This window comes from Sturnira hondurensis, unplaced genomic scaffold (genome assembly GCF_014824575.4).
Source record: "Sturnira hondurensis isolate 20B ecotype Veracruz unplaced genomic scaffold, ASM1482457v3 Scaffold0017254, whole genome shotgun sequence".
Classification (NCBI taxonomy): Eukaryota; Metazoa; Chordata; class Mammalia; order Chiroptera; family Phyllostomidae; genus Sturnira; species Sturnira hondurensis.
The window spans coordinates 169,323-197,191 of NW_028089885.1; the positions used below are offsets into that span (position 1 = coordinate 169,323).

At 50.1% G+C, this 27,869-nt stretch overlaps 1 protein-coding gene across 5 annotated transcripts; it reads right to left on the bottom strand.

Moving 5' to 3' along the window:
* Positions 1-173: 173 nt before the first annotated feature.
* Positions 174-26,636, bottom strand: DGCR8 (DGCR8 microprocessor complex subunit). 5 transcript variants are annotated; one of them, XM_037067309.1, is made up of 16 exons: positions 26,476-26,636; positions 26,110-26,177; positions 21,746-21,959; positions 20,352-21,346; positions 19,746-19,905; positions 17,013-17,155; positions 16,569-16,851; positions 14,113-14,310; positions 13,763-13,864; positions 12,934-13,032; positions 11,181-11,263; positions 6,182-6,282; positions 5,740-5,846; positions 4,342-4,469; positions 3,132-3,245; positions 174-2,150 (listed from the first exon to the last, which is right to left on the bottom strand). In XM_037067309.1, exons 4-16 carry the CDS (start codon positions 21,069-21,071, stop codon positions 2,067-2,069), a joined length of 2,322 nt encoding a protein of 773 aa, XP_036923204.1. In that variant the 5' UTR covers positions 21,072-21,346; positions 21,746-21,959; positions 26,110-26,177; positions 26,476-26,636; the 3' UTR covers positions 174-2,066. The 5 variants fall into 5 exon arrangements, with proteins under 5 accessions (XP_036923204.1, XP_036923205.1, XP_036923207.1 ...); XM_037067310.1 differs by lacking the exon at positions 26,110-26,177; XM_037067312.1 differs by lacking the exon at positions 21,746-21,959.
* Between the last annotated feature and the right edge of the window lie 1,233 nt (positions 26,637-27,869).

Genomic DNA, 27,869 nt, shown 5'->3' on the forward strand with positions numbered 1-27,869 from the left:
CTGAAGGGAAGCCACCTGCATAGTGACCAAGGAAAAGCTGTGCAGGGACACTTGTGGATTGTGTCTAGGCAAATAACCCTAGCCCATTGAGGATTGCTCCAGAGAGGTTGTGGCAAACTTGAGGGTCCACCAGGCCCATCTCCCATGTTTTGGAAGAAAAACACCAGTCAACCTTTTGGTCAGTTTTGTTTTATGTGTCCAATCAAGGGTCACTGTTAACAGCAATGGCCCAGCTGCCACCTGGGAGGCACATGACAGAGGTGGCACCAGCAGAGGCTCTCCTTGCCCTCCACCCTCACAGTACAGCTGTGTGCACACAACACTCACACCCACGCACGGGACAGAGGAAAGATGGGAAGGCCACAGTGAGGCTCACCCACTTCTAGTAACACGTGCACAAAGCTTTGGTTCACAATGGTGCATCTGCCTGTTTTAAGGGCAAACAGTCACGGTCAAATGATTATTCACAGCTGCAGACAGGAGGCAAGACAGAAGCAAGTGTATAATTACAGCAACTTGATTGAGGATTTTGCTTTATAAAGGTCAACACAGAAGCCAACCTTGGTCACACAGGCACCGAGGGAAGGATACACTGGGTGGCCCACAAGGCCAACATTGTCTTCCTGGAAGCAAACAGCATCCACAGGGGATGTGATGGACAGGCACACCCCGAGAAATTTAACAATGCAACCCAATGCCAGGCTCCTGTATCTGGCAGTGCACCGTGAGCGTGTGGAACCCTGAACAGGTGCTCAGGGACAGGAAACAGATGGTTTACCACCACTGCCTTGCATATAGGGACAAATCGGGATCACATCTACCCCTGCACTCGTCCACAGGGGCCACGTGGAGAGCACAGGCTACTGGTCAGGAGTAAGCTGGTCACCAGGCCTGTAAAGCCGCCATCCACGTGCTGGCACCACCTCTGAGAGGAATGCCAGTTTGTGAGCAAGAGTGGATTGCAGTAAAGGTCCTTGTTTCCTCTTAAATAAATCCACACGCTAAAATGCATTCATTGTTCATATCCACTACATAATTCCAAATCTACTATGCACTGTAAGTTTCTTTCCAAATGTTAAAATATCATAAAAGCTTTAAAAATTAAGGGTGGACAGAGGGAATTGACTGTGCAAAAATCTTTAGTAAAAAGTTGCCACAGGCCAGGTAAGGGGCCTTGATGTCTGAGGAGGTGTGTTTTTGGAGCATTAAGACGTACTCAGAAGGCCCTGGCCAGGCAGCTCAACCCGAGTGTCGTCCTGATCCACCAGGTTGCAGATCTGTTCCCCAGTCAGGGCACATACAAGGATCAACCAAAGAATGTGTAAATACCTGAACAACAAACTGATGTATCTCTATCTCTAAAATCAACAAAATTAAAGTTAAAAATTAAAAAGAGAAAAATGGACCACACCCCAGCTCAAGGCTTGGGCAAAAAGCCAGGCTGAGGCTCACACTGGCTTAATAAATCACCTTGATGACTTGCCTGCAATCTCTGAAAAATAGTTGATGCTAAAATTGTGTTTATTTTAAACCAAAACGGTCCAAAATGCTCACTCCTGTTATAACATTTTCAGAGAAAGAGGGGAACACAGGAGACAGGAAGGGAAGGGCTGCCAGCACGAGCCTTCTCATCAGGCCCCTCAGCAGCCCACGCGCGTCCCGGGCACAGGATGCCATGTGACCAGACCATCACTTTCTCAGTCCATCTTGTCATTAACTACTGTTTCTTGTCAGTGCAGGTTATGTACTAAAACTCATGAAAACCTTCATAAAACCAGTCTGCAGTTAAGTCCATACAAGCAGAGGTCACCTCCAAGCTCAGTTTCCACCTGTGAGGGCAGGCTGAGTTGATGTTTTAACTGTCCACTCAGACCTGTGGGTGGCCCCCAAGGAAATGGTAGGGTACAGTACATGGCCTTGGCTGTCCCCACACACTGGAGCCCCACCCTTCAGATGTGTGGCTGCAGGAGAGGAACTTAGATAGGAGGCAAGAGGCTGCAGAGTACACGGTGCATGGTCTCCCCGGCAGTAGAGCCGGTGGCCCCCATGCCCAGTCTACCACCACCTCACACATCCACAGTGCACAGGGGCTCACCACCAGGCTGGGCAGATGCCACAATAGACATCTTGGGCTTCTTCCGCGTCTCCTCCTAGAAAAACAGTGAAGGTCAGAAATGCCAGTGAGGTGAGAACCTGCTGCAGCCCAACTTCAGGCAAGAAGCTCCTGAGAGGAGCAGGTGGGTGGGTGGGGTGAGCCCAGCAAGACTGGTGCCAGGCAGCCTCTGGAGCTGGAGGGCATCTCTGCTCTGGGACTTCAGGCTAGAGGAGGGAGGAAAGTGGGCCACACAGGAGGCTGGCTGAGAGGGTCACCCTGAACAACAGAGTACCACATGAGTCCCTGAGAATAAGGACACGCACTAAAAAGTAAAGGGCCAAGCAGGTGACAGCCACCAGGGATATACCGCCTGGGAGGGTTTCTCTCCCAACCCCCACCTGAGGGCAGGAGTGAGAGACCCAAAAGGCCACAAAGACAACACCTCCTTCAGGGTTTACTCAGGCCCAGGCTGACGCCACAGCTGATAAGGTCTGAACCCAGAGGCCCCTTGACTGGGTGGCTTTAGAAGGCCGCACGGGCACAGCCCTATCCCGGTTTGACTGTTCTGTGAACCGTAATTCCCCACTTGGAACTGCTGAGGACTCCAGGAGAAAGAGATCCAGGATGGCAGTCTATCACCCACAGGACCCTGAATGGGGGCCCAGGGGCGTGTGGAGTTGCAGGGCCTGGACAGTTACACTGTCCTTGTCCTCAAACAGCCAGCACAGATTGGGGACCCAGAGTCAGCACACAGTGGCTGGGCCCTTCATAACCACAGATCAGGGCTGCCAGCCTGCTGATGATACAAGACAGTGATTTAGCACGAGTATCACGAATGCTGAAGCTCAAGGACAAACAAATCGAATGTGGAAGGATTAGGGCTTTTCAGGTGCCTGGGCACTGCCAGGGTGTCAGAAGCTAGTGACAGGTTCTTAGGGGACAGCTTTCTCCCTACAGCTGCCACTGTGCAATGCAGCTTGGCCCCCTCCCCCTGCCTTGGGGACAAAGGGATGAAAGAGCCATGGTCTGTGCTCACCCTCTCTTCGGCCAGCCTCTTCATCTCTTCCTGCAGCTTGCTCAGGATGTGCAAGTTTGGCTTGTTCTTCTTGGCATACTGCTGCAGCTCAATCACACTCTTGTCCGAGGTCTCCTGGGGAGCACAGTGCCTCCGTCTCAGGACCGCCTTGGCCCCACACCAGCTGCCCCACCCTCAACCTGTGCAGAGAACTCTGTGCAGTTCCTGCTGCCCCCAGCCCTCACCCTCAGTGGACAGAAAGCCACAACCTCTTTTCAAAGGACAAATGCACTCTGGCACCCAGCTGTCTCCACTTCTGCCCAGGTACTGGGAAGCTGGACATGGCCTCAGAAAGTGCTGTCAGCCAGGCACTCACTATGCCCTGAGCCCTCTGCCCAAAGATGCTCCAGCCAGGAGGCTATCAGCTGCACTCACTGAGCTCTCTGTACACCCTAGACTTTCAGCGCAAGATTGTTAGCCCAAGAGGATGCACAGAAGGAGGCATCTACAAAAGGCACAGTACGCATCATCTGCATTGCACCCAAGTTTTCCCAACAACACATACCCTGAGGTTCCCCTAAGCACACTGGGGGCCCTTGTCACCTCCCTCACCCCACCTTGTCATGCCCAAAACAAAGGAATCTTCAGGAATAGTCTGAGCGTCCACAGCATGTTCCTCAGCCTCTGCAGTCCCTACCCTCTACACTGACCACCCCTCCACTTACTGGGGTGCCAATAATACAGACTTTCTATAAACATCAGGGGAAAAATAAACATTTAGCTCCCAGTACTTCCCTCCACCCAGCAAAGCACACAAAACTAAAAGTATTGGTTTAAATCTCAAGATCTTGGCCAAAGCAGAAGAAGCAAAAGAGATGACATGCAGGCTGTTGAATGAAAGGTCAGTGACTGTGTCTGTTGCCAAGAGTTGCCCTGTGTGCTCACTCTCCCTCAGCCTCTGGGTGGCCTCAAATTAGCGCAAGGGCTATCATTGGACTAAGGACTCAAGACAGGCTGGCAGCACTCACCATCTGCACCTCCTGCTGCTCCAGTCCCCTCCCCACACTGCCAAGCCAGGGCCAGGCCTCTGGGCAGGGATGACCCCCACTCCCACAAAGTCACAGTCATGGCCCAACAACAGCCCAAGAGGGGCAGCCATGAATACAAGCAGAGCTGCTCGACTCTCCCCCCCATGACAGTGGGACTCCAGGGCTGGGAGAGAGGTCGTTACCTGTTTGACCATCTTGCTGCTTTCACGGCCATACATGCGCAGTAAAGATCCCCAGTTCTTGACATGTGGGTGCAGCAGCTGAAGAATTTTCTGAGAGGCTAACTGTTTCCCAACTCTCTTATTTTTACCTGTGAAAAGGGAAAGGATACACAGAGAAGTCACAAACATTCACCTGTCCACACAGCTACCAAGCCTAAAAAGGAGCTCGTTTGCTCCCTCCAACCTGAGCTGAGGGCACATTCTACAGGTAGGGGCAAAGAACTGCTCTCTACCAAGCTGCGCACTGACACTTCACAAACCCCAGACCAGGACCCACCCCTACCCCACTCTGTAGAACAGCCCATCAGAGGCTCCAGAAGACCAGGACATGACCAAGGTAGGTCTTAAGAGTCCTCCCTTCCAGCACAACCCCCCATTTCCAGGCACACAGACAAGTAGCAGCGAGGCATCATGAAGCATGTGGCCTGAGCTCTTTGGAGGGAAGAAGCGGAAAGCCCATAGGAGTCTCCAGAAAGAGTATGTATGCTCTGGAGGAAGTTCCTAAACAGAGAGAAGGCAGGGCCAGGATGCAGAGTGGGCCTGGAGAATAGCAAGTACTAAGTGGGCACTCTGGCTCAGTAGGCCACAGCAAGCCACACTTCTATACAGGGTCTCCCGGCTTGGAGGAGGGAGTCCCAACACCAGGACCCCTCCTCCATTTCAGGCCCTGCCCACCGCTCAGGAGCACTTCTCAGTGAGACTCGTATCTCCTGGTGTGCAGGACATACCAGGTCTCGATGTTGCCCTGCCACTTCCCCAGGGTCAACTTGTGCATACCTTCTAATTTATACAGCACTGGTTTCGTGCTTCCAGTAGTTATACAAAGTTTCCTTTTAAAATATTTTAAGAAGCAGTTACTTCAACACTCTAATTAGGTAAAGAGCACAGGTAGCACATACACACCAGAAGGCAGAAGGGCAGCCCATGCCCAGCACAGAGATGTAGAGCGTGGCAAGCTGGAGGCTCTGCTACCAATTGAGCAGGATGTCCCTCGATACCACAGGGACCAAGAGCTGCTAGGGGGCAGAGGTGGCAGAAGAGGAACATAAGGCCTACACAGAATGACCAGTCTGAGCCCGGGAGGAAGAGGAGGAGAGAGGCAACACAGAGAGAGGACTGTATCAGCCACATCTCAGGCCAGCTGTGTTCCAGATGTCAACGTGAGATGCTGACAGATACAACTGGATGCAGCCAGGGCATATGGCCGGAGCTCAGGATCAGTGGTGGGGCAGTGACCCTAGACAGAGCCACAGGGGCTGGAAACCCCCAGTGAGCCCACACTGAGGGGTACCAACAGGACAACACCCCCAGCAGCCATCTGACTACATGGTCAGTAGTGGGAGGGGGAAGGGTCCTTACACCAGCCTCGCACTGTGTGTTTGCCACACGCCATGACATATTCACTCTTCTGGTTTTTACCAGGAACCACTTCAAACTTGATGGATGTGTCACCCATTCCATGGTTTCTTTAAGAGAAAATGAAGACAATGGTTGACATCAGCTGAGGAAGAGGAAACAGCTGCTTTCAGAGAGTTCTTTAAGGGCTCTCTGAAGACAATGCCAACCCTTTCCCCAAAAGTGCTTCTCAGCAGAAGAGGGTGAGGTTCTCCAAGTACACGCAACCCCCTCCCACAGGGTTCTGAGAGACCACCAGGAAGGAGGCCTCTGTGCCCGCAGAGAATACTTGCAATGGCTCAGCCTTTAGCATGGCCTCTTAAGCCAGGAAAAACAGCCAGTACGGATGTCGGGCACCCAAAAAGAAATCCCCACAACCCGATCAGGATGGGAAGCCCCCACCTACCGTTTAAGGCACTCGTGAAGGATCTGATAGGGAGACAACAGTCCGGCCTTGCTGGTCAGCTCGTACACCCGCGAGTCCTCGATGCTGATGTGGTTAAAATACTACAAAACAAAGCACCCACTCCTAAGTGCTGGCCTTGCAGGACTGCTCCCATGCTTCCCCCAGAGGCTTCCTGTCCTCAGTGCCTCAGGGAGCACTTCACACCCCTCTTCCCTGTCCAGCTGGCCCTCTGAGACACAGACAAGGAGCCACACTGAACCAGGCTGAAAAGTGCCGAGAACAGGCTGAGAGGCCCAGGTGCGGCCCAGGGCCAGGGCCACACAGCCAGCCAGCCAGCCTGGGGAGTCTTTTTTGAATCTGATCTTTAGATTTCACACACTTGGTCAGAAATCTCAAGATAAACCACCTTTGAAGAAAAACTTGAAGAGCGCTGTGAAATTACAAAAGAGAGGAGGCAAGCCGACAAAAGCTGCACTCTCCATCAGCCAATCTCCCCGAAGGCTGCAGAGGACCTGGCCAGGCTCTCGTCTCAAACACAGAGTCATCCTGGGTGTAAAACTGACAGTTGTGGTCAAAGAACAGAAAGGTTATGAAGGGTTAAGAGGAAACCACTCCACCAGGTTAGGGGGGAAAAGGAAGTCCTGCACAACAGAGATGCCAGGCAGGAGCACGGCCCACCTCCCAGCGGGGGCTGCAGCCTTCTGGGGCCGCCATAACAAAGTACACAAACTGGGTGGCTTAAAACAGCAGAGATTTACTTCCTCCAAATCTGGAAGCCTAGAGTCCAAAAGTCAAGGTGTCAGCAGGGCCCTGCTCCTAAAGCCTCTCAGGGATGCTCCTTCCTTGACTTGTCCAGCTTCTGGTGGCCCCAAGCTCTCCTTGGCTTGTGGCAGCAAAACCCCCATCTCCACATGATGTTCTGTCCACTGCCCTCCCCTCTTCTTGTAAGAACACATGGCACAGCCGCTCTGAGCAGGGTGGTGGGGCACCCGCCTCCACCTGCTTCAGTGAGGAGGGAAGCTCAGTGAGACTGAGTCGAGGAAAGGAAGGCACTGTTTCTGAAGAGAACTGCTGATTCTGTGAGCAGGAAATCCTCTTGCTACCATTTGGCTACTTGTCTTCCAACAGGTGCCCATAAGACGTCTCCACTCTCAAGAGCCCACATCAGTGTGGATCAGTTTCCAGGAAGAGTTACTCACACGTCAGGCCCAGGCCCTAGACCCACCCTTAATGGCTGGACAAGAGGCAAACCCATCAGCAATGTCCGTTTTCAGTCGCCCTGTGAAACCCACTCTAACCAGTAGCTAGCACCTGGGCTGTGGACCTGTAATCAGGCTGAGCAGGAGGAGAACCTAGTACCCCACAGCTCTGGATTTCTCCCTGACAGCTGAGGCCAAGACACATGTGTGCTACATACTCAGAAGCCCAAAAACACCCAAAGGCCTTGGCAAAGGCCAATACACAATGACCAGGTAGCTGGTAGTTAACCGGCCAGGGGAGTGTTGGGGCTCCTGCTCAAGACAGCACAAGACAAAGGACAGAAGGAACGCCCTGAGCACAGCACAGGACAGCCAGGAGATTGGTGCCTGAAAGACAGGGGAGGACCACAAGGGAGCACCATAAGAACCCAACACCCACAAATAAATCCAAACATTTAGATAAAACAGACCTATTGCTAGAAACTGCAAACTACCTGCAGTGCCCTATTCCAACAATTTCTAACCCTTTTCATCTCAGGGTACACACAAACTAATTACTAAAATTCTGTGGCACACCAAAAAATGTTTGTCAACCTGACAAAAAAATGGGTTTTTGTTGTGGACAGCTATTGTGGTGTTGGCTGTTGTCATTTTCTAACTTGACAATCTAAGGAAAAAGAGGTCAGTGCCCTGACTAATAGTTAAGGTATTGAACATTCTAAAAATTCTGCAGCACTCCAGTTGAAATCTGCTGGCCCAGGACAAAGGACTGGAGGAGGGCAGGGACGCAAAGCTCCCACGCCCTCTGCAAGCACACCACCCTTCCCCTGTCTCCATGGGCTCCCCAGCCCAGAGGCTCCTAAACACCACTGGCTGAGGTTTTTTTATGGAGGCTTCACTACAGAGGCACAACTGATTACATCACTGGCCGAGAGGGATTAATGCAGGCAGCCTCCAGCCCTTTTAGTCCATGGCTGGAAACTGGGAGTGGGGGGTGGGATGAAGGGAGAGGCTAAAAATTCCAACCCTCTAATTAAATGTAGGTTCCCCTGGCAACCAGCACCTCCCCCATTCTTAGGGTCTTTCCAAGTCACTTCACTAACATAAATAAACTCCACTTTGGTGGAAAGAGGAACAGTAAGAATAACATCCTTGGCCAGGCAGCTCAGTCAGTCAAAGCATCATCCTGATGAGCCAAGGTTATGGATTGATCCCCAGTCAGGGCACATACAAGAATCAACCGCTGAATAAAAAAGTAAGTGGGACAACAAATCATTGTTCTCTCTCCCTCTCTCTCTCTCAAAAAACAATTTAAAAAGTTAAAGAAAAAGAAAACCAATAACCAAAGACATTCCATTCACCTTCAGCAACCTGGAGCTAGTTCAAGAACTGGGAACAATAAATAACCTTCTGTATTACTTCAGCTCTGTCCCAGGAACCAAGGTCAAAGACCAAACAGATATTTTTATTATATCAAATATCACAAACATATGCACCTAACAGTCCCAAAATACATAAAGCAAAAACGGACAGAACTGAAGGGAGAAATAAACAATTCGACAGCAACAGCTGGAAACTTCAATACCCACTGACAATAACAGATTAAATAACTAGGCAGAAAACACTGCACACCATTTACACCTAAAAGACACCTGGTTTCCTCCACCCAGTAACAATAGACCCTGTTCTCACATGCACATGGAACATTCTCCAGGACAGACCATCTGTTAGGTCACAAAACAAGCCTAAATTAATTTGAAAGGATTGACTGAAATCAGACAAACTGTTTTTACACCACAATGGAATTAAGTTAAAAATCAGTAACTAAATGAAATTTGGAAAAGTCACAAATATATTATGTAAACTAAAATAACAAAAGGGTTCAAATAAGATATTACAAAGGAAATTAGAAAAATACTTAGAGATGAATGAAAACAAATGCAACACAATAAAAATTATGGGATGCAGTTAAAATACCACACAGAAGAAAATGTATAGCTGTAAGCTATATAGAAAGAAAATCTCAAATCAAGACAACCATGAGACACTACAAAAGAAGGAACTAAACCCAAAACTAGCACAAGAATGGCTAGAGACGAAATAGAGAATTAAAAAAAACAATAGGAAAAGTCAACAAAACAAACCAGAAGTTGGATCTTTGAAAAGATCAACAACACTGCTAAAATTCTGGTTCAACTGACCAAGAGAAAAGAGACCTGAGCCCCAGATGGGTGGCCGGGTGGTCAGGGCGCTGTCCCCACACACCAAAAAGACTGTGGGTTCCATCCTCGGTTGGGACGATCATGGGAGCATTGATGTTTCTCTCTCACATCAGAAATTTTCTCTCCACTCCCACCACCCTTCCCCTCTCTCTCTAAAAATCATTACACATATCCTCAAATGAGAATTTTTTAAAAGAGACTCAAACTGCTAAAATCAAGCATTAAAGCAATTACATCACCACCTTACCAAAACAAAAAGGATCGTTAAGGAAATACTTTAAACAAATTTATGCCAATGAATTAGATAACCTAGATCAAATGTAAATATTCCCAGAAATATACAAAGTCCCAAAAGTGGCTCAAGAAGAAAGAAAAAATCTGAGCAGATGTATAACAAGTAAAAAGATCGAAGCAGTCATTAAATAACTTCAAACAAAGAAAACTCTAGGCCCTGATGGTTTCACAGGTAAATTCTAGCAACTGTTTAAAAAATTAACACCAATCCTTCGCACACTATTGCACACACGAAAGAGGAAGGAACATTTTCCAACTCATTCTCTGAGGCCAGTATTACCCCAACGACACCAGACAAAAACATCCTATGAAAACTACAAATCAGCATCCCCTGTAAATAAATATAGCCACAAAAGCCCTTACCAAAATACTGGCAAACCAAATCCAGAAACCTGTAAAAACGACCACACCCTGTACATCACCGCCAAGTGGGATTTATGCCGGGAATGCAAGGCTGGTTTAACATTCAAGAAATCAATGTAATACATCATCACAGTAGTAAAGTAAAAGACAAGAACCACATGATCATCTCAACAGAAACAGAAAAGCATCTGAGAAAACGCAACATCTAGTCTTGGCAAAAACTCAGCAAACCAGGAGCAGAGAGAAGAAAACACTCTCCAGTGCGCTGAGCGAAGGAAGCCAGTCATATAGCAGACTGCATGCGATGCGGCTCCATTCCTAGGAAACGTCCAGAATTGGCAAATCAAGAGAGACAGCGAGTGAATCTGTGGTTTCCGAGTGCTGAGGGGCCAGGGAAGGGGAGCACAGGAGTGACAGCCTAAACATTCTAAGGTTAGATTGCTGTGATGGCCATACAAATCTGAATACACAAAAGTCCACTGAACTACTGAGTGTAAAACAGTAACATTTATGGTATATAAAATATGTATCAATAAAGCTTTTATAGAAAAGCATTCTTCAGAGTTTGAGAAGCCTTGTTACAAATCACAGAATCAAATATACCAAAACAAAGGTTCACAAGTAGTTTTAAGTGGTTCTTAACATGAAGAATAACCCAACTGCTGCTGACTCTGCTCAAAGGCCCACCACTCCCGATCTATGAAGAAAGCTGGTGTGCTCCCAAATATATTCGTCACACACGAGCAACTTCCCACTACCAACTGCGTGTCACAGGACAGAAATGACATTTCTTCCCTGCTTTCGCCAAGACGAGCAAGCTCCCCTCCATGAGACAGAACCCAACAACACAACCTGAAGCCTGGGCAGCCCAACCACTGGGCGCGCCTGCGCAGCAGGGCAGGGCAGAGGCACGACACTCACCTCAAGCTCTTCGCTGTCTTTGGGCTTCTCCTCAGAAGTCTGTTTAACGAAGTCGGGGATGAGGATTTCCAGCGTAGCTCGTGCTATGAAAAGAAAAACCCTGAAGATGAGGGCTTGGGCTCAGCCTGCTTCCCAGCTGTGATGCAAGATATATACGGGCTCCTCTGTAGGGAGGGCCAGGGACCCCATGGCTCAGTGGGGACAAAGGGCACCCAGGAGCAGCAGTACTTCAGAGACAGGGACAGCAGAGGAAGGAAAAGAACATATCCCAAGTGAAGGAGACCTGTGCCGCGAGGCACCTGTAATAGACTAGGGAGAGGAGATCTGCATGTGAGAGGAACCACGTGACACGCAGGCAAACGGCTCAACAGAACCTGGACCAAGTAGGGAGGACAGTGAACTCAGCAGAGGGCATGAGTTTGGCAGGCAGATGCAGCCAGACCTGAAGGATCCTCTGAAGACAACATCTGCAGGACAAAGCCATGCTAAGCACGGATGCTTGAGTGAGCAAGGATGCCACTCACCACTGGGGTGGGGAAAGTGGGGCACTGGGGAGGAGGGAGGGGTGTGCAACAGCTGGGCCCTGTAGGGTTGTAGTGCCTGCACGACATCCAAGTGCAGGCGTCTGGGCAGCAGCGGATCTGGGCAGGAGGAGTGGACCCCTGCACACAGGGAGGACTGCGGCAGCACCCTGCCACCAGGGTGTCTCGGCCCCCACACCAGGCCCTGCTCCAAGGGTTATCTGCCCCGTGACCTTGGTAACACCCAGACTGTTGAACAAAGTCTTTTGGCAGAATTTCTCAAAACTCGACAAGAGGCCTTCCTGGAGAATGGTGCTGAGTGTGTGAGCCCAACACAGCCTCACAGGGGAAGGGCAGACAGTAACGTATCACTCCGCCTGTCCTCAGCAGACACTGATAAGGAAGCAACACAAGGGAAATGCTGAGTCCCATGAGCAAAAATACTCTCACTGACTGGAGACCTAGTGAGACTTTGACAAAACTGCCCTACTTTACAGTACGAAGGGACAGAGCTGCTCTGGACAACATGGGAGTGGTAGAAACCTCAAGAATCAAGCTATGGGTGCCAGGGCCTAGAATGTACCCAGTGCTACCCCTGAAATGTGGTCCACTCCTAAGAGGCTAAATAGCTCTGATGCTGGAACAAATAGCCTCTTAGGAGTGGACCACATAACTACCAGTGCTGGGCACAAAAGCAAACGGTCAAAAAGAGCAATGCGTTTTAACCAGAAAACATAAGCTTTCTCACTGATCTGCTATGCTGTGTTCAGTGAGTGGCAGTCCCTAATTTGGAGTCTGAAGGACTCGGGATATTGTCCTCATAAATGTTGAAACCACTCAAAGAAAATGCCAACAGCATGCGGACTCCCCTGCTTTCCATCTGCAGCATACCCACATTCTGCTCACTTTAAACACTAACCTACTATAAAACATGTGGCTAGCACAGCCTAGGCAGCTCTGGGAGTGGGGGGAAGGGGTGGGAAATGTTGGCCCAGCTACTAATGAAAAGAGAAGGAACCTTCTATTTGTATTTCTCAGGTTTTACTTTCTTTACCTGAGTCTTTCCCAGTGAGCACCTAATTCTTAAAAATCAAAACAGATTATTACATAAATAAGATGGATTTCCCCACCCACACCCCTCCCACTTGGGCTGCTGCTCAGCCCTCCCCAGACAAGGGGAGAGGCAGACACAGCGGGTAGCGTGGGGCTCTGAACCCAAGCAGGCATATTACCAGCTTTATTCTTCGCCAGTTTTTTGCTGCTTGCAGTTCCAGATCCATAGGTCACACCATCAATGGTCACCGAGGCACCAAAAGGCTCACTTGGGTTCTCTTAAAATTAAAAATCACTGTTTCAAAACACACTTGCCAAGACATTAAAAGCGTGCATGCACACACATACCATCTACTCACACCAACAGACAAGGTGGGGTCAGGGCTACTGCCAGGAGGCAGAGACAGGGGGATGCCCTGAGGCACTGAGATAGGGCTGGGGGAGGGGGGCAGGGAGCAAACCTGGAAGAGTTTGGTAAATGGGGACCACAGGACAGTGAGGCTGAGGGGAAACAAGAGGTCAAAGGCAGAAACACAAGGGATAGGGACCAATGTCTGAGAAACACGGACACAGGACTGTGACAGGCAGGGAGGCACAGATGCAGTGAGCCAAAGAAACGACAAGAAGAACAGTCAGTAATTCCTAGGTTCTGGCTTAGAAGGGGAAGACAAATTCACAAAGGTGTGGAAAGGATGGACAGGAGAGAGCTGATGGGAAGTGCAGGCCTGAAATCCCTTCATCTACCTGGGGGGGCCCAGAGACAGTGGGAGGCCTTCCTCAGAACAAGGAACAAAGAAAGATGAGGGAGGGGGTTGTGAACGAATGAGCGGAAGCACAGGGCCCTGACCCTTAGACTGGACCCGTTCCCATAAAACTGAGCTGCCTATCTGCAGCTCCCTTCTCCCTGCCCTTCCCTTTCATTTCTAACTCAGTGAACAGCCAGCTCCTGCCTCCCCAGCCAAGTAAGGCATGTGACCTTAGGACTAGAGATGGGAAGGTCAAACTTACCACATTCAAAGAAGTTATAAACAGGGCGGACCTTGAGGACACGCTGCATGTACTCGTGCAGGATGCAGACCTCAGATTTCCCATTGGGGTTAATGACAAATTCTGTGACAAGAAGGACCATCTCAACAACAGTGTGAGGACCCCACTATAAGTTAGCACTCGGACCTGGCACCATCCAAGTTACCAGGTCATTGTGTTAGGGGCTCACTGCCACAAACATATATTTGCAGGGTAAACGTAAGCTTTGAATTAAAATGCAACTCACACACAAAGTATACATTTTAAGATCAAATGAAAAATTAACAGTATAACCAGTCTGCCAATGTCACAATTTACACGCCCCAACTCACCTTTCTTCGTGGGTGCATCTTGCACTGACAGAGTGATGAGCTTCTGATTGGCCGGCAAGATAGGACGCTCAGACTCAGCCTGTTTCCGTTTCATTTCCCGGTTAAACTGCCGCCGCTCAGCCCAGGTCCTGAATTTCTTCACAGTAACTTGCTCAAAGTCAAAACGCTTCTCCAGGTAGTTCCGAAATTCCTCAAGATCTGTACAAGATTCCCAGAGGACCAAATGACTAATTTTCCACGTCAAGGCGTTTCCTCTGCCCAGTGAGCTGGACAGCTCCCACTGCCATCCCACTGCTCTTGCCCTGTTCCTTTGGAAGGGCGAGGAAAGCAAAGAGTTAGGTCCCGTCACTCAGGCAGTTCAAGTTTTTAAGGTAGGTCCTTATGAACAAATTTCTGGGATGCTCCTTTAGTTTATTTGGAGAAAGAACGAGGATTTTTTTTTAAATGGAAGAAAATTTTTTTAAAAAATCAGTGGCCTTCAGGGCCTTTGCCCCTGTATCAAAACAGGCACCGACTGCCAACAGCAGTCAGGGGAGCTGCACACCCACTGTCCATCTTGCTTTCTCCCCTCCAGCCACCCGGGCGGCCTCCAAATTCGGCAACACACCCGGGCAGCTTAGGCCTTGGCAAGCATCACGCCTCTCCCCACCTGGTCCCTGGCCCAGGCCCACAGCTCCCCCAGATGCCTTGCCTCCACTAAGTACCCCTCCCCTCACCATTCAGCAAGGTCCCCGGGCCTCCTTTTACCCCCACACCTACTACCCCCTCCTCCCCCAGTACTTCCTAGAGGTTCCCCTCAGCCTCACTAGTTTCCTATACCTGCCTCCTACCACCGGAGCGTGCAGTGGCTCATGCCCAGCCCTAAGAGCAGTGCCAGCAGAAGGTGGAAGGAGGGGTTCCGCGCAGACTGAGATGTAGCCTTTTAAAACAAAAGGCTACAGCCCTGGCTGGTATGGCTCAGTGGACTGGGTGACGGCCTACAAAATAAGAGGTTGCCAGTTCAGTTCCTGGTCAGGGCACACGACTGGGTTGTGGGCCAGGTCCCCAGTTGGGAGTACATGAGAGGCGACCACACATTGATGTTTCTCTCCCTCTCTTCCTCCCTCCCTCCCTTACCCTCTCTCAGGAAATAAATAAAAATCTTTAAAAAGAAAAAAGGCTACAAAACAATACACTTGCATCTAGATTTTAGAGAAAAACGGAGAAAATTTTTGAAGAAAAAAATGTGGTAAAATATTTAATAACATAAATAACATATTTCACCAATGTAAATGTAAACAGAACTCAACAGCAGCATTAACACCATTATTCCTCCCAAATGAGGGAGTATGTAGTATAGTCCAAAAAATACAGTAAATTACTTCTTTACATACGAATTCAGAGAAGTCCGGAAATAAGCACCAGTGGTCAGTCACCTCTCACAAAGCACTGAGGTGCTTTGAAGTCAGTTTAGAAGTCAGAAGCAGGTGTTTAAAAAAAATCAGGGACATATTCATTTACATGTACATAAAAGATGGTATGGAAAAATAAACCACTGCCTTAAAGGGAGAGCTCCCTTCTGGCTAGGTCGCCAAGAAAAGTCCCAGCACACCAAGAGAAGACAGGAGAAGCTGACTTGGATCAGGGAGGGAGCCGACACCAGACAGGTTGAGGAGAGGCCAAGGTTCATCCACCAGGAGCTGGGGGTCAGTGAGACTGCCCTTTCCCCAGAGGTCCGAGGCCCCGCCCATCACGCTCCTTCTCCCCACCCCCCAGAAGTCACCCCCCTACCTCTTCTAGGGCTCCCACACGCATTAATTATGAGACAAGCCAGGCAGCAAGACAGACAACCAGAAATCCTGAAAACACAAAGTCCTCTCTGAAAAAGATTCAGCAGGTGGGCTAAAACACCTTGCCATCACTGAAGAGACAACTAGGACTTGAATGAGTGGAACTAAACTAAAAGACACAGAAGAGAGTGAAAAATACCACACACATCTAAAAAGCAATTGCAGGGTTTAAGCATGAAATGTCCACAGAATAGTGAGAGTTTCCCAACAGTGAATCCGTGGACTAAAGCAGCTCACTCTGAGCACATCAGGATAAATCAAACGCCTCACGAACACATCCTACTGAAAAAAGCAAAACTTCAGGAAAGAACATAAAAGTGACAGAGAAGTAAGGTCTGCACTGACAATAGCCATCTCCATGGCAGCATTGGCCACATGGGCCCTTCAGAGCCCAGGAGCAGGGGCCTGGAGCCTGGGACCCCAGCAGTTTCTCCAAACAGGGCATGGGGCCTTGGCAGCCATGTAGGAGTAGACAGAGGTCCCCAGCAGTCCCTTCCTCACACATATAACTAGGAACAGATGGCCTTCAACAGAAGGGTGGGAATCCCGGAAGCGTGGAATATAGCAGCATCCCTGCAGACAGTACAAGGCAGCCAAATGGAAAGAGAGTTCCCTCTGGAAACTTACCAACTGATTCGTCTTTGCACACCTCAACTTTGGCCTTCACTTGCCCCAGGGCTCCAGGAGCGGCCTCAGCCCCCAGCGGGTCCTTCTCATCTGGGGGCCCCAAGTCAGCCCCCATGGAGTCAGGCTCTTCCAGGGGAAACTCCAGCTCTGTAGATCGGCTGAGGGGCTTGACAGGGGACACCTCCCCACTAGGAGCGGCATCACTGTTTTGCTCCCTTTCCTCATTGTCCTTCATTTTCTTGTAATGCAGACAGGGGATGCTACTCAGAGGAGGGTCATGTTTCTGTGGATAATAAAATGGCGACCGATTACAGGAAAGACCTCGATGGTCTGAATATCCTGTCTTTCACTTGCCACGGCTTGGCTATGATGCAACAGATGCAGACATGCAGGTTCTTACCTGCCAATTTACAAGACTACATTCACAACTAATGCATCCCCTACCCGTATGCTTCCTGTGCCCAAGAAGTATGGCCGGGACCAGGTGACCACCCGAGACTCTCTGTGCAGGTACACGGGGACTCCAGAGTTATGGAATGTCATGATCCACCCATCGGGCAGCGGTTCCGTAGGTGGACGGCCACGACCTGCACAAAAGAACAATCACTTGAAAAACACAAAAACTGTTGGGACTTCTTAAAAATTATGACATGTGGCAGTCAAAAATGGTAAAATGGATCAAATATTGAAAAGAAGCCCCAAGAACTAGGCAAATAAGGAAGCGCCCCACCCTCCAGAGCCCATCCCAGCCCTGCCTGTTGTTTGGCAGCTCCCAGCACCTCCTCTGCATGAAACTGTGCTCTCGCTGTGCTTGTTTATCTAGGCTTAACCACTGACTCTAAGTCCCTCCGCGATAGCAGCGAAGGGTCTACCTTGCTCACTGCCGTACTCCTGGCCTGGGACAGCACGTAGTGCATGAAGGAGCCTCAGCTGCTGCCTCCACAGCTGGTGAGCACCACGGACGCTCAACTGCTCACCTTCCCACCTTGGACAGAGGTACCCCAGGGGCTGGGTAAGCTTCACTAATAAACTGCCTGTCATGCCTGTTGAACACCACTCCCTGAGATCAGGTGACAAGTCTTCATTGTACCTAAGTTGCAAAATTCTCACCAGCATATAAAATACTACTTCAAATTAGAAAAACCTACTCAGTTTTAAAGCACTATAACCAACCCCTTCCTTGCTGTACAGGCAGTCATTAACAAAAAGCTCAAGATGTGTTATCTACTCAACACCAGGCCCAGTTGCTGGGAAAAGCATAAGGCAAAGACAACTGAAACTTAATTTTCTTTCAGATACTGGGATCAAGTTAAAAATTTTAGAAACAAAAGGAAAAAAGCAAATGAAATCTATAAAAATATAGGCACAATGAAAACAGCACCAGCAACTCTCATGGAAAAGGGAGTGGCTCCTAGTGCCAGGTCCGTGCCCAGCAAGGAGAGCCCCAGGCCTGACGACCACACATGACTGACACTGGACAGCTGACATCAGGATGGTCCCTGAAAGGAAGTGCTGCAGGTCAGAAGTGCAGGAACCAACCCTGTCAGGCACTCTCCCCAGGGAGCCAGGGCCAAGAAGCTATTGCCTTACACCAGCTTTGGCCTAAGTTAGGAGAAAAAGCAAATGAAACACCAGCCAAGCACAACATGGGACACAGGTGCACGCGGGATACACATTTATGACAACAAGTGGTCATAAAGTGGTCCCAGCTGTCTGAAGACCTCACAGGCTGTTCCTAAGCAGTCTGCGAACACAAAGACCGAGCTGCAACTCCTAGGAGGTAGGTACCACTTCCAGGCAGGCTGCCAGGTGGCAAAGGCAGAGGAAAAGGCTATGTATGCCCACGCAGGCAGGCAGAACCATCAGGCACACTGCTGACCTGTGCACTGCTCAGGACGGGCCCAGCTTTACCTGCTCAGAACAAGGTTGCTGAAACCACAGAAAGAGGACAAAGCAAACCTGCCAGAGGCATCAAGGTGAGGTGAGGACTGCCCTCTAATCCTTCCTCAGAATCTGAGACCCAAGCAGATCTCCACCTGCAGTCAATGAACCCAACGCCAATCCTGTTCCAACCACCGGCTGACACAGGCAGACACATGCTGCCCACCACTGACATGTCCACTCCACAGCCAGGAAAAACTGCATACCACCTGCCCCCCTCATCTCACCTCATCAGCTTCTGCACCCTGCCCCTCAACCTAAGGTGTCCTGGGGCCCTCCTTGCTGGGCAGGGACTTGGTGTTGGGGTGCCACTCCCTCTTCCATCTGCCCATTGAGTCTCCGTGTATCACTTCAGGCCTTCTCTGCTGCCCAACTGCCCAGCCCAACATCTCAACCCAGACACTCACAGGTGCTGCCAGGACAGAGAGAAACCGAAAGGCTCCTCCCAGACTGGCACTGCACTGGCAAAGGAGCTACACAACCAAAATTCTGGGCATCTCCCCATTGCTCTCCACTCTGTCCCACAGAGTCTCCCACCCTGCCCACCTGAAGTACACAGGCTGGGCTGCAGCCACAGGAGCTGTGCCTTTAGACAAGCAAGGTGTAACAACACCTGCCAGCTTATTTTTACAACCAGCTACAAAGATGCATTTTTTCCAAGTATCAGTATACCTTTAACTTTTTAAAATATAACACATTTCTAAACTTGTTTTTAAAACCATTCCATTAAGTTTAACTTTTTTATTGAGAGCACTTATGCTACAAGATTTATTCTACCATCCTTTTTTCCTTTCAACACCTCCATGCTTCTAGTGGCTTACCCCAACAGTGAAAGAGCCTAGAACTTGAACCTCAACCTTCACGTGCTACTATGCTAAGCACCCATCTCTGGCCTCACCCTCCACACACACTAGTTGCCAGTCTTGTCATCTTCCAAAATACACTAATGTCCTGTCCTCAGGGGTCCACTCCCCACCCCGTCAGAAGTCCCCTGCCAGTTCCTCTGCAAGACATCAGCCCGTGTGGTTTCCACAGCACACAACATGACATGCACTGGGGTGGTACTGCTTCCAGGTACATCCTTGTGTCTTGCCTGTCCCCTTCAGTGGACATGATTACCTTGCCCTCAAAAGTATGCCCAGACCACTGGGACACCACTCTGGTGTCCCAATGGCTCTCAAACCTGCATTTCTGCCACCCTGCGAACACTCACTACTTTTTTACCGGCCAACTTACTTTTGAGCACTGTTTTAATCTTGGTCATCATTGGCTGCACACTCGTCTCTCCATCAGACGGATGGTCACTGTCTCCTCCATATTTCTCCTCCACTCTCCTCTTTTTGGGAGCACAAAGGCCTTCTTCCAGAAGAGCATCGACATCATTGTCAAAATCGTCCTGCAAGACATACTGTTCAGATACCATGGCCCCGGCACCCACATTCCTGCACCACAGGCAAGCTTAATGGCACTAGCGAGAGTGAACAGAGAAATGAGACGCTCTCGAGGGGACCTAGGTGTGCCTTTATTGTGCATGATCATCTGAAAAAACAAACGGGATGAAACCAACAAATGAAGCCAAAAAGCTCGGCCCAGGCACACACACCATCAGGGGGTGTGTCTCAGCAGCATCTTCCAACTCAGGTTGGGTAAAAGGTACAAGGCAGGCCTGTCAGCCAAACTTTTCATTAAAGTTAAAAAACTTGGTTTCTTTTCCACATTGTTATCCCACCTTATATGGGCTTTTTTCCTCTGCCACAACAGCTTTCAAAAGATGCTGCAGTTCCCAAACACCTCTCTTTGGGTTTTGTTAAGGGCACTCCAAAGGAGAGGTCACTGACATACCTCATAGGAGAAATTCAAGGCCTCTTCATCCACTCTGTCTCTTTGCACGATTGCTTTAGCCGTGAACCCGCCTGCTCCTTCTTCATCTAGCTCCAAATTGTCAGTAAAATCTTCTAACTCATCGAGCACTGCATACTCCACTCTCTTTTCCTGATCCAGCTCATTCTCCTCATCCTTCTTATCAGCACTCTCACCCCCTACGCCTACCCCGTTACCAACACTCCCACCAAAGGGACAAGCATGCACGTCTCCACTGACAGGGCTAAGGGCCAGGCTGCACTCGGCACGAGTGTCGCGCTCCACTCCTGTGTACAGCACCTTCCTGTCCTTACTCCTGCAGCTCTCCGTAAAGCTCACACTAATCTTTACATCCTTAAGCAACTTAAGGTCAGGGGAGAACTTCCGGACCGCAGGTGCGTGCCGGGCGGTGCGTGGGCTGTGGCCACTACAGTTCGGGTCTATGAGGAGGCGGGCTTTAGAGAAGGATCCTTTGGAGAGAAGAGAAGCTCCGTAGAAGTTGAGTGGGTCCTCAGCAGGGGGTTCGGCCTGTCCATCACCACCAGAGCCAACGTCCATTACCTCTGCATCACTGGACGTTTGCAGGGGAGGTGGTGGAGACTGTTCACAGGGCAGCGCTTGGAGGGGGCAAGCACGTTTCTCCATCACCGCTTCTCCTGTGGGCTCACGCGGGAGAGGAGAGGGACTCTCATATGTCTCCATAGCAAAAGTAGTTAAGACTATTTAAAAGACCAGTTTTAAAACCTTACATAAATCTATACAGCTAACATGCACAAGTCCGTCGAGACCCGGTGCCGTCCTGCCCGCGCTGCACACGCTGACGGCTTAGTCAAGCTGGCCACATTGCTCTTTTCATTAATGTAGACAGCTTTTAGAACCACTGCCTCAATTATTGGAAATCACAATGCACTCAGCTTAAATGACTGACGACTAAACAATTCTCTCTTCATGCCAAAGTGGCACCTTTCTTCTTCTACCTGCAAAGAGATTTAAAAACATCGTTACAAGTGACAGAAACCTTCTGCTTCCTTGGTACCAAGAGTCAACTGCTATTAACAATCTAGGGAAGAAAGTAATACTGTCTAAGAGAACCTTGTAGGCTTTAAAACACACTACTTTACTTTTTTCAAGACCTAAATGATAAGTCCAAAATTAAATATTTCATTAAATGTCCACTGTAGTCCCTACTTCAGAAGCATAAAACAATATTATCTTAGGGTTCAAAAGGATTTTTTAAAAACCTACACTAAACTTTACCACAGCATTCCCCTCAGCTTCTTAGGTAAGCAAGCAAACGGTGCAAGGCCGCCCTTTCCAGAACACACATAAGGTGTGTGGCCTCCCTCTGGCCATTAGAGCGACATCGATCTACTCACCTGCCAGGGCTGGGTCAGTCAGAGGGCAAGCGCGAGACCCTCAGCTCAACTCTGCAGCACTAGAGCCTCAGAGGTACAGCCAGGCGCTCTGCCACCCTGGACCCCAGGGCTCGCCTGGGCCCATAAGGTGGCACGTGGACCGGGACAGTGATGCAGCGTGCTGAAGTCGCCAGAGGTGGCGTGGTTCTGTTCCCAGTAGAGGAAGGGGTGGTGGCTGTGGGAAGGGAGCCAGGCCAGGGTTGGTGGGATAGCTACAGGAGACAGCTGAAGCCAAGGCCCAGGGAGTTCTAAGTACCATCTGGAGCCTGGCTCCATCCTGGGGGCAATGAGGAGCCACCAAGGGCGAGGTGACCCTCATGCCACAATTCAATCCCTATTTGAGAAAGGAGACTAACCAGGCGCAGTGTCTGTAATCAAGTCCTCTCGGCCAGAGAGCCAAGGTGTGAAAGACGGACAGGAACCTTCAAGAACAGTGAAGACACAGAGCTGACTGCTCTGCCAACTGGGTAGAGGCGGAAAGCACAGACAAGAGGGAACTGAAAGCCAATGAGGCTTTTTCCCGGAGGGACACGTGTTCCAGCATTCAGGCAGGAGCCCGCAGAGGGGAATAGATGAAGCCTACAGGCATTCCTGTCCAACAGGTGCTGAGTCTACAGCTCTGGAACTATGACTGGCCCAGAAAAAGGGGCCAGAATGCTTTAGCAAGGTGGTAGTCGTCAAAACCACAGAAGAGAGGCCACCCAGAGAGGGAACACAGAGCGAGAAGAAGGGCAAGGACACAACTCTGAGAAGCTTCACTCCAGAGGAAGCAGAACAAGAGGGCTGACATGAGGCTGAGAAGGAAAACTCAGGGGGCAATCCCAAACCCAGAGGTCTGCAGGAGGCACGGGCACCAGAGCAGAAGCACATGCAGGCACACATACACAGTGCAGATGCACAAACACACAAATACGCCATGCACACGGGTGCAGGTACGCACATGCATGCCCATAGGTGCATAGGGGGCAGTCTGACTGCATGGACAGGAGTCAGCAGACATCATACGTTTAAAAAGTTTGCAGTGAAGGGACAGAGCACAGTGGCTGTGTTGTGAAGGTAACACAGCATACAAACCGGAGAGTTATTATATTTAATCAATTTACTCAACAAACACTGATTGTTTACTCCGAGGGAGGCACTACCACACACAAGAGACAAGGTCCCCACCACCTGGGCAGTTGGAAGGGCAATGACCATGGAGCTGTCACTCTATTTCCAAGATTCTAAGATGTCCTTACTTGTTCTGGCGCAATGGTAACTTAACACAATACCTCCTCAGAGATGTTTCCACCAAAGGTGCTAAGGATTAAGAAAATGCAGCACACAGATAATGACAGATGAAGAGTGAACTGCAGTAAACTCTGAGAAGACTGCAGCCAGAGAGGCACCAAGAACACCAAGTGGAGTAAGGCCAGTCTCCTGGCAACCAAGAAAGATCATTTTAAGAAAAGGATAGGCAGGTCAGCATGCCCAGTGCTACAGAACACAGATCAGACCAGGATCAAACCTGTCAGCACCTGGAGGATCTGCCCAGGCTCCAACTAGAGCCAATCCATGACTCTGGGGGCTCAAAAAAAAAAAAGCTAAAATGAAGACATGAGGAAATGGGGGGGGGGGGCGTTGAAGACAAATGGCAGTACAGGATGGGGAACACCTGCTACCATGTTAAAAGGCTAAGAAACAGCCATGTAAAAGGACAAAGCAACAATGATAATAATAACCAATGAAGGGAAGGAAGAGGACAAAAGGTGGGGTTGGAGAGAAAGTGTGTGCCCCTTGGGAGATCAGGAAAACCTGCCTGGCCCCAGAAGGCTGCAGCTCCCAGTACAAAGCCCCACAATGGGGCAGTCCTGGACAAGTTCCTTACTTCCCCTCTGCAAGCTTTCTCCACTCAATCAACAAATATTTGTTGAAAACCTTACAAATGGCACACACACACACTACCACAGACGCTGAAGACATCAAACAAAATCCCTGCCCTCTCAGAGCTCACGTTTTAGCAGGAGTCAAGTAACAACTAAGAAAAACTGAGACGTACTCAAAACAAAGAACCGGGGAAAGGGAGACAGCTTCAGAAAGGGTAGACAGGGAAGGTCTCACGGCCAGTGTCCATCTGAAGGTAAGGAGAGTGAGCCAGGTGGACAGTAGGGGTGTGAGGAGGGAACATTCCAAGCACAGAAAGAACAAAGGCCCTGGGGAAGGAGTGTGGTGTGGCAGGTGAGAGCAGTGTGCCAAGGAGATATGACAGGAGGCCAAGTCAATGAGGGTAAGCAAGACCAGGACTCCAGCTCTTAATTGAAATGGGCCCACTGAACAGGAGGGTCCAAGCAGTGAGGTCACATGACCCAAGGACAGCAGTGGCAGCCAACTCTCAGCAGGACCCTGTTCTAGGCATTTTATGCATTTTTAAAAAGATTTTATTTTATTTATTTCTAAAGAAAGGGGAAAGGAGAGAGAGAAAGATGATGTGCAAGAGACACATCGACCAGTTGCCTCTCTCACACCCCCAACTAGGCATCTTGGCCAGCAATCCAGGCACATGTCCTGACCAGGAATGGAACCAGCAACTTTTTGGTTCATAGGCAGGCACTCAATCCACTTAGCCACACAGCCAGGGCACTTTATTCATTTTCTCTTGGTGGTGCTCACACAGCACTGAAAGGTTAAGCAACTTGTTCAAAGTCACACAGTTAGAAAGTGGTGGAGCTGCTTTACCACCCAAGCAATCTAGTTTCAGTCTGTACTGCCTCAATTTTACACTATCTCTCAATTTAACTTAAAAGACTTCATTTATTTATTTATTTATTTTTAGAGAGGGGGGAACAAGAGGGAGAGAAACATCAGCATGAGGAAAAAACTGATCAGTAGTCTCTCGTATGTGCCCCCTACCAGGGACCAAACCTGCAACACAGGCATGTGCCCAAACTGGGAATCGAACCAGCAACCTTTCACTTCAGTGGATGAGGTGCAACCAACTGAGCCACACCAGTCAGGGCTACACTATCTTGCAATTTAAAAGAATCATGCTATGTCCAAAAACACTTTAGATGGGTGTGGGGCGGGGGGGCAAGGATGACAACAAACAGAAGAATTAAGAGGCTCACCAGGGTTGAGCCAGAGGTGGCGAGAAATGGTCCTGAGGATTGCATGGAGGCCTTAGAGGAATCCATGTGGCTTCACAATCAAGAACCGACCTGCCATGCACTGAGGTGGTGAACGCAGCAGGAGCAGAGTTTGGGGGTAAAGACTGGGGTTTTTAAAGGGTTGGACATGGCTACTTGGCCACAAAGGAACACAGGGAGATGCAGAGGATGCAGTTGGAAAGGTGAGGCTGCAGCACAGGTGGACAGCTGGGGCTGGAGATGTCCAGGAGAGACGGCATTAAAGCCAGGAAGCTAGATGAGATCACCAAGCAGCGAAGGGCACCCACAAGACAAACCACGACTGGGCAAACCAGTCAGATGTTCCCTACCCCCAAGGTCACTTAGACTACAAATCAACATTTGGGAACTGCCACACACAGGGCCTAGCCATAAAAGGTTCAAAGGATGCTTCATCCCGCCATCGGCCTCACTACTGCTTCAGCTGACTAAACACAGGGATGCAAACCTTGCTTACCAAGCGGGACGGTAAGCCAGCAGCAGACTCACTCACAGCAGGTTTCCCTGAATCCCTGACCCAGGGGTAAAACCAACACACTGGGACAGCACCCTTCTTCACTGGAAAGCCCACTAACTGAGCTGGCACAGGCACCGACAGTGATAGTACAACGCTGTGGCTGCAGCCTTTAGGTCAAGGCTCTCCTGCTGTGCGTTCCCGCCCAACCCAGCAGCAATATGACCTCATCCATTCCTTTTGTCATCCTCCAACGGGCATCACATCCTGTATTCACAGGCAGCACCATCGACTGGCCATTTACTCCCTTGGGTGAGTGAAGGCCTGTGTCGGGGTTGCCCATAGCCCGGTGACTGAAAAGTCCATTCTGCTACCAGGAAACAGAGGGTCCCGTCCTAGCGGTTGGCCTTGCAGTCACCAGCGCAAGACTGGACTGCCGAGCATCAGGTAACAAGGTACATGCAAGCATGCAAAAACGGTAAATCAAATTCCTACCATGAGCAACCCAAGTCCATCAGATGATACTTGACAGGTATCACTGTCAACAGGTTGCCACATTACATTTACTTCTACCACGACCGTTGTTACAATAAAACCACATTCCTTTTATCAACGTGATACTCAATCCATGAGCATTTAGCGGAAGAAAAGACTTGGGCGACTTCTCAGATTTCCCGCAGGGTCGCAAGCGAACACTACCATGTTCATACCTTTCCCGCCTGAGAGCGATGCTACGGCTTCGGGCCCACAAGGCGAGGGGTGTTTCTTTACACTCGGGCTGTTAACACGATCGGAAAGCGACCAGTGGCGGCCCGCCCCCCAGCCGAAGTACCCCACCGTCCTACCCCCCGCACCGAGCGGAACCCAAGCCCAGCGCTCTCCCAGGACCGCGGGCACAGAGCTTCACAAAGGCCGAGAGTCCGCGTGGCCATGCCCACCTCACGCCCACCCGCTCCGCCCCGCCCCGCCGTGCCGCCCGGGCCTGCGGCCCTCCGCCCGAGAGGGTAAGAACGCACTCTCGCGCAGGCCGCAGCGCCCGCCCGGCCCGCGGGGCGCCCCTCGCGCCCCGCACCTACCTCCGGCGCCCGCGGCCTGCCCGAGCTGCCTGCAGCCCGACCACAATAGGGAGACCCTCACGGCCGACCACCACCGCCGACCAGAAAGGCCACCCAGGTTCTCCCCGGTCGGCGGGACCCGCCTGCCGCGCGGGTGAGCGGAGGGCGGGCCTTGGCGGCGCGCGGCCAATCCCTCGGCGCGGCCGCCTCGCATTGGGAAAACCGCGGAGCGGGCTGCAGAGGCCACCAATCGGCGGCGCAGGGCGCTCGCGGCCTCGGCGCGCAGCCCAATAGCGCGGTAGCGTGGGCGGGACCAGACGCCGAGGTCGCGGCCGCGCTAACGGTCGTAGCCCGGGCGGGGCTCGCCGCGCGGAGGGTAATTGCCGCGTGGAGCGCCGGGAGTGGGGCGCGCGAGGAATGCCGGGAATAGGGGAGCACGGGGAATGCCGGGAACCCAGTAGTACGGGAATGCCAGGAGCCCAGGGCACCCCCGTGGTCCCCGAGCTCCGGCCGCCTCTAGTCTGGACAGTGCCGTAGAGATTGTCCACACGGACATTTTCCAATTAAAATCATGAAACATAATTGTTAGATAAAAAAGGACAAGTATCCTCAATTGTCTCGCACTTTTCCATTTCCTAACACTGTATCAGGAGCCTCAAGAAAGGGAGGAGGATATAAATGGATAAGGGACCGCTCTTCCTTATTTAGACCAGCATTCCAGTAAATAAAGAAGAAATGGAAATAAAAAAAAATCCCATCTGGCAGACAGCACATTAAGACAAAAATGGATGCTTAAAAAAATGGGCAAAACTACGAGAAACTGGTGGGAGGTGGGGGCGGTTTTACAGAGTTGCAGAGTTTCTTCCCCAAGATGCTAATTGCAAAGCTTAAACAGTAACTTTGCAGTGGAAAAAACCTGAGACGCCACCCTAACCAAGTGACCAAAAGCACCGGCAAACGTATACGCATCCAAACTTACCAAGTTATACACTATAAGGATGTGTTGCAGTGCGTATTAATTATACCTTAATAAAAATGAAAGAAAAAAAGCACCAGGCAAGGGACAAATTGTGGATCTCCAGAGCAGGACATGTATCACTTGGTACTTCTGCCCCAAAGGCAATACCTGTATATAATTATGAAGAAAGACTAGGCAAACCCAAAAGAGCAACATTCTACCAAAAAACAAAGTGTCAAGATCATGCAAGTCAAAGACAGATTGAGGAACCATCTTTGATTAAAGGAGACACAATAAATTTCCATGTGGGATCTGGGTCCTAGATTAAAACCTGGCTTAGGAAATGGATATTAGTGGGACAATTGATAAAATTCAAATAAGGTCTGTATATCAGTTAATAGTATTGTATCAATGCTAATTTCCTGGTTCTAATCATTTTACTGTGGTTAGGTAAAGT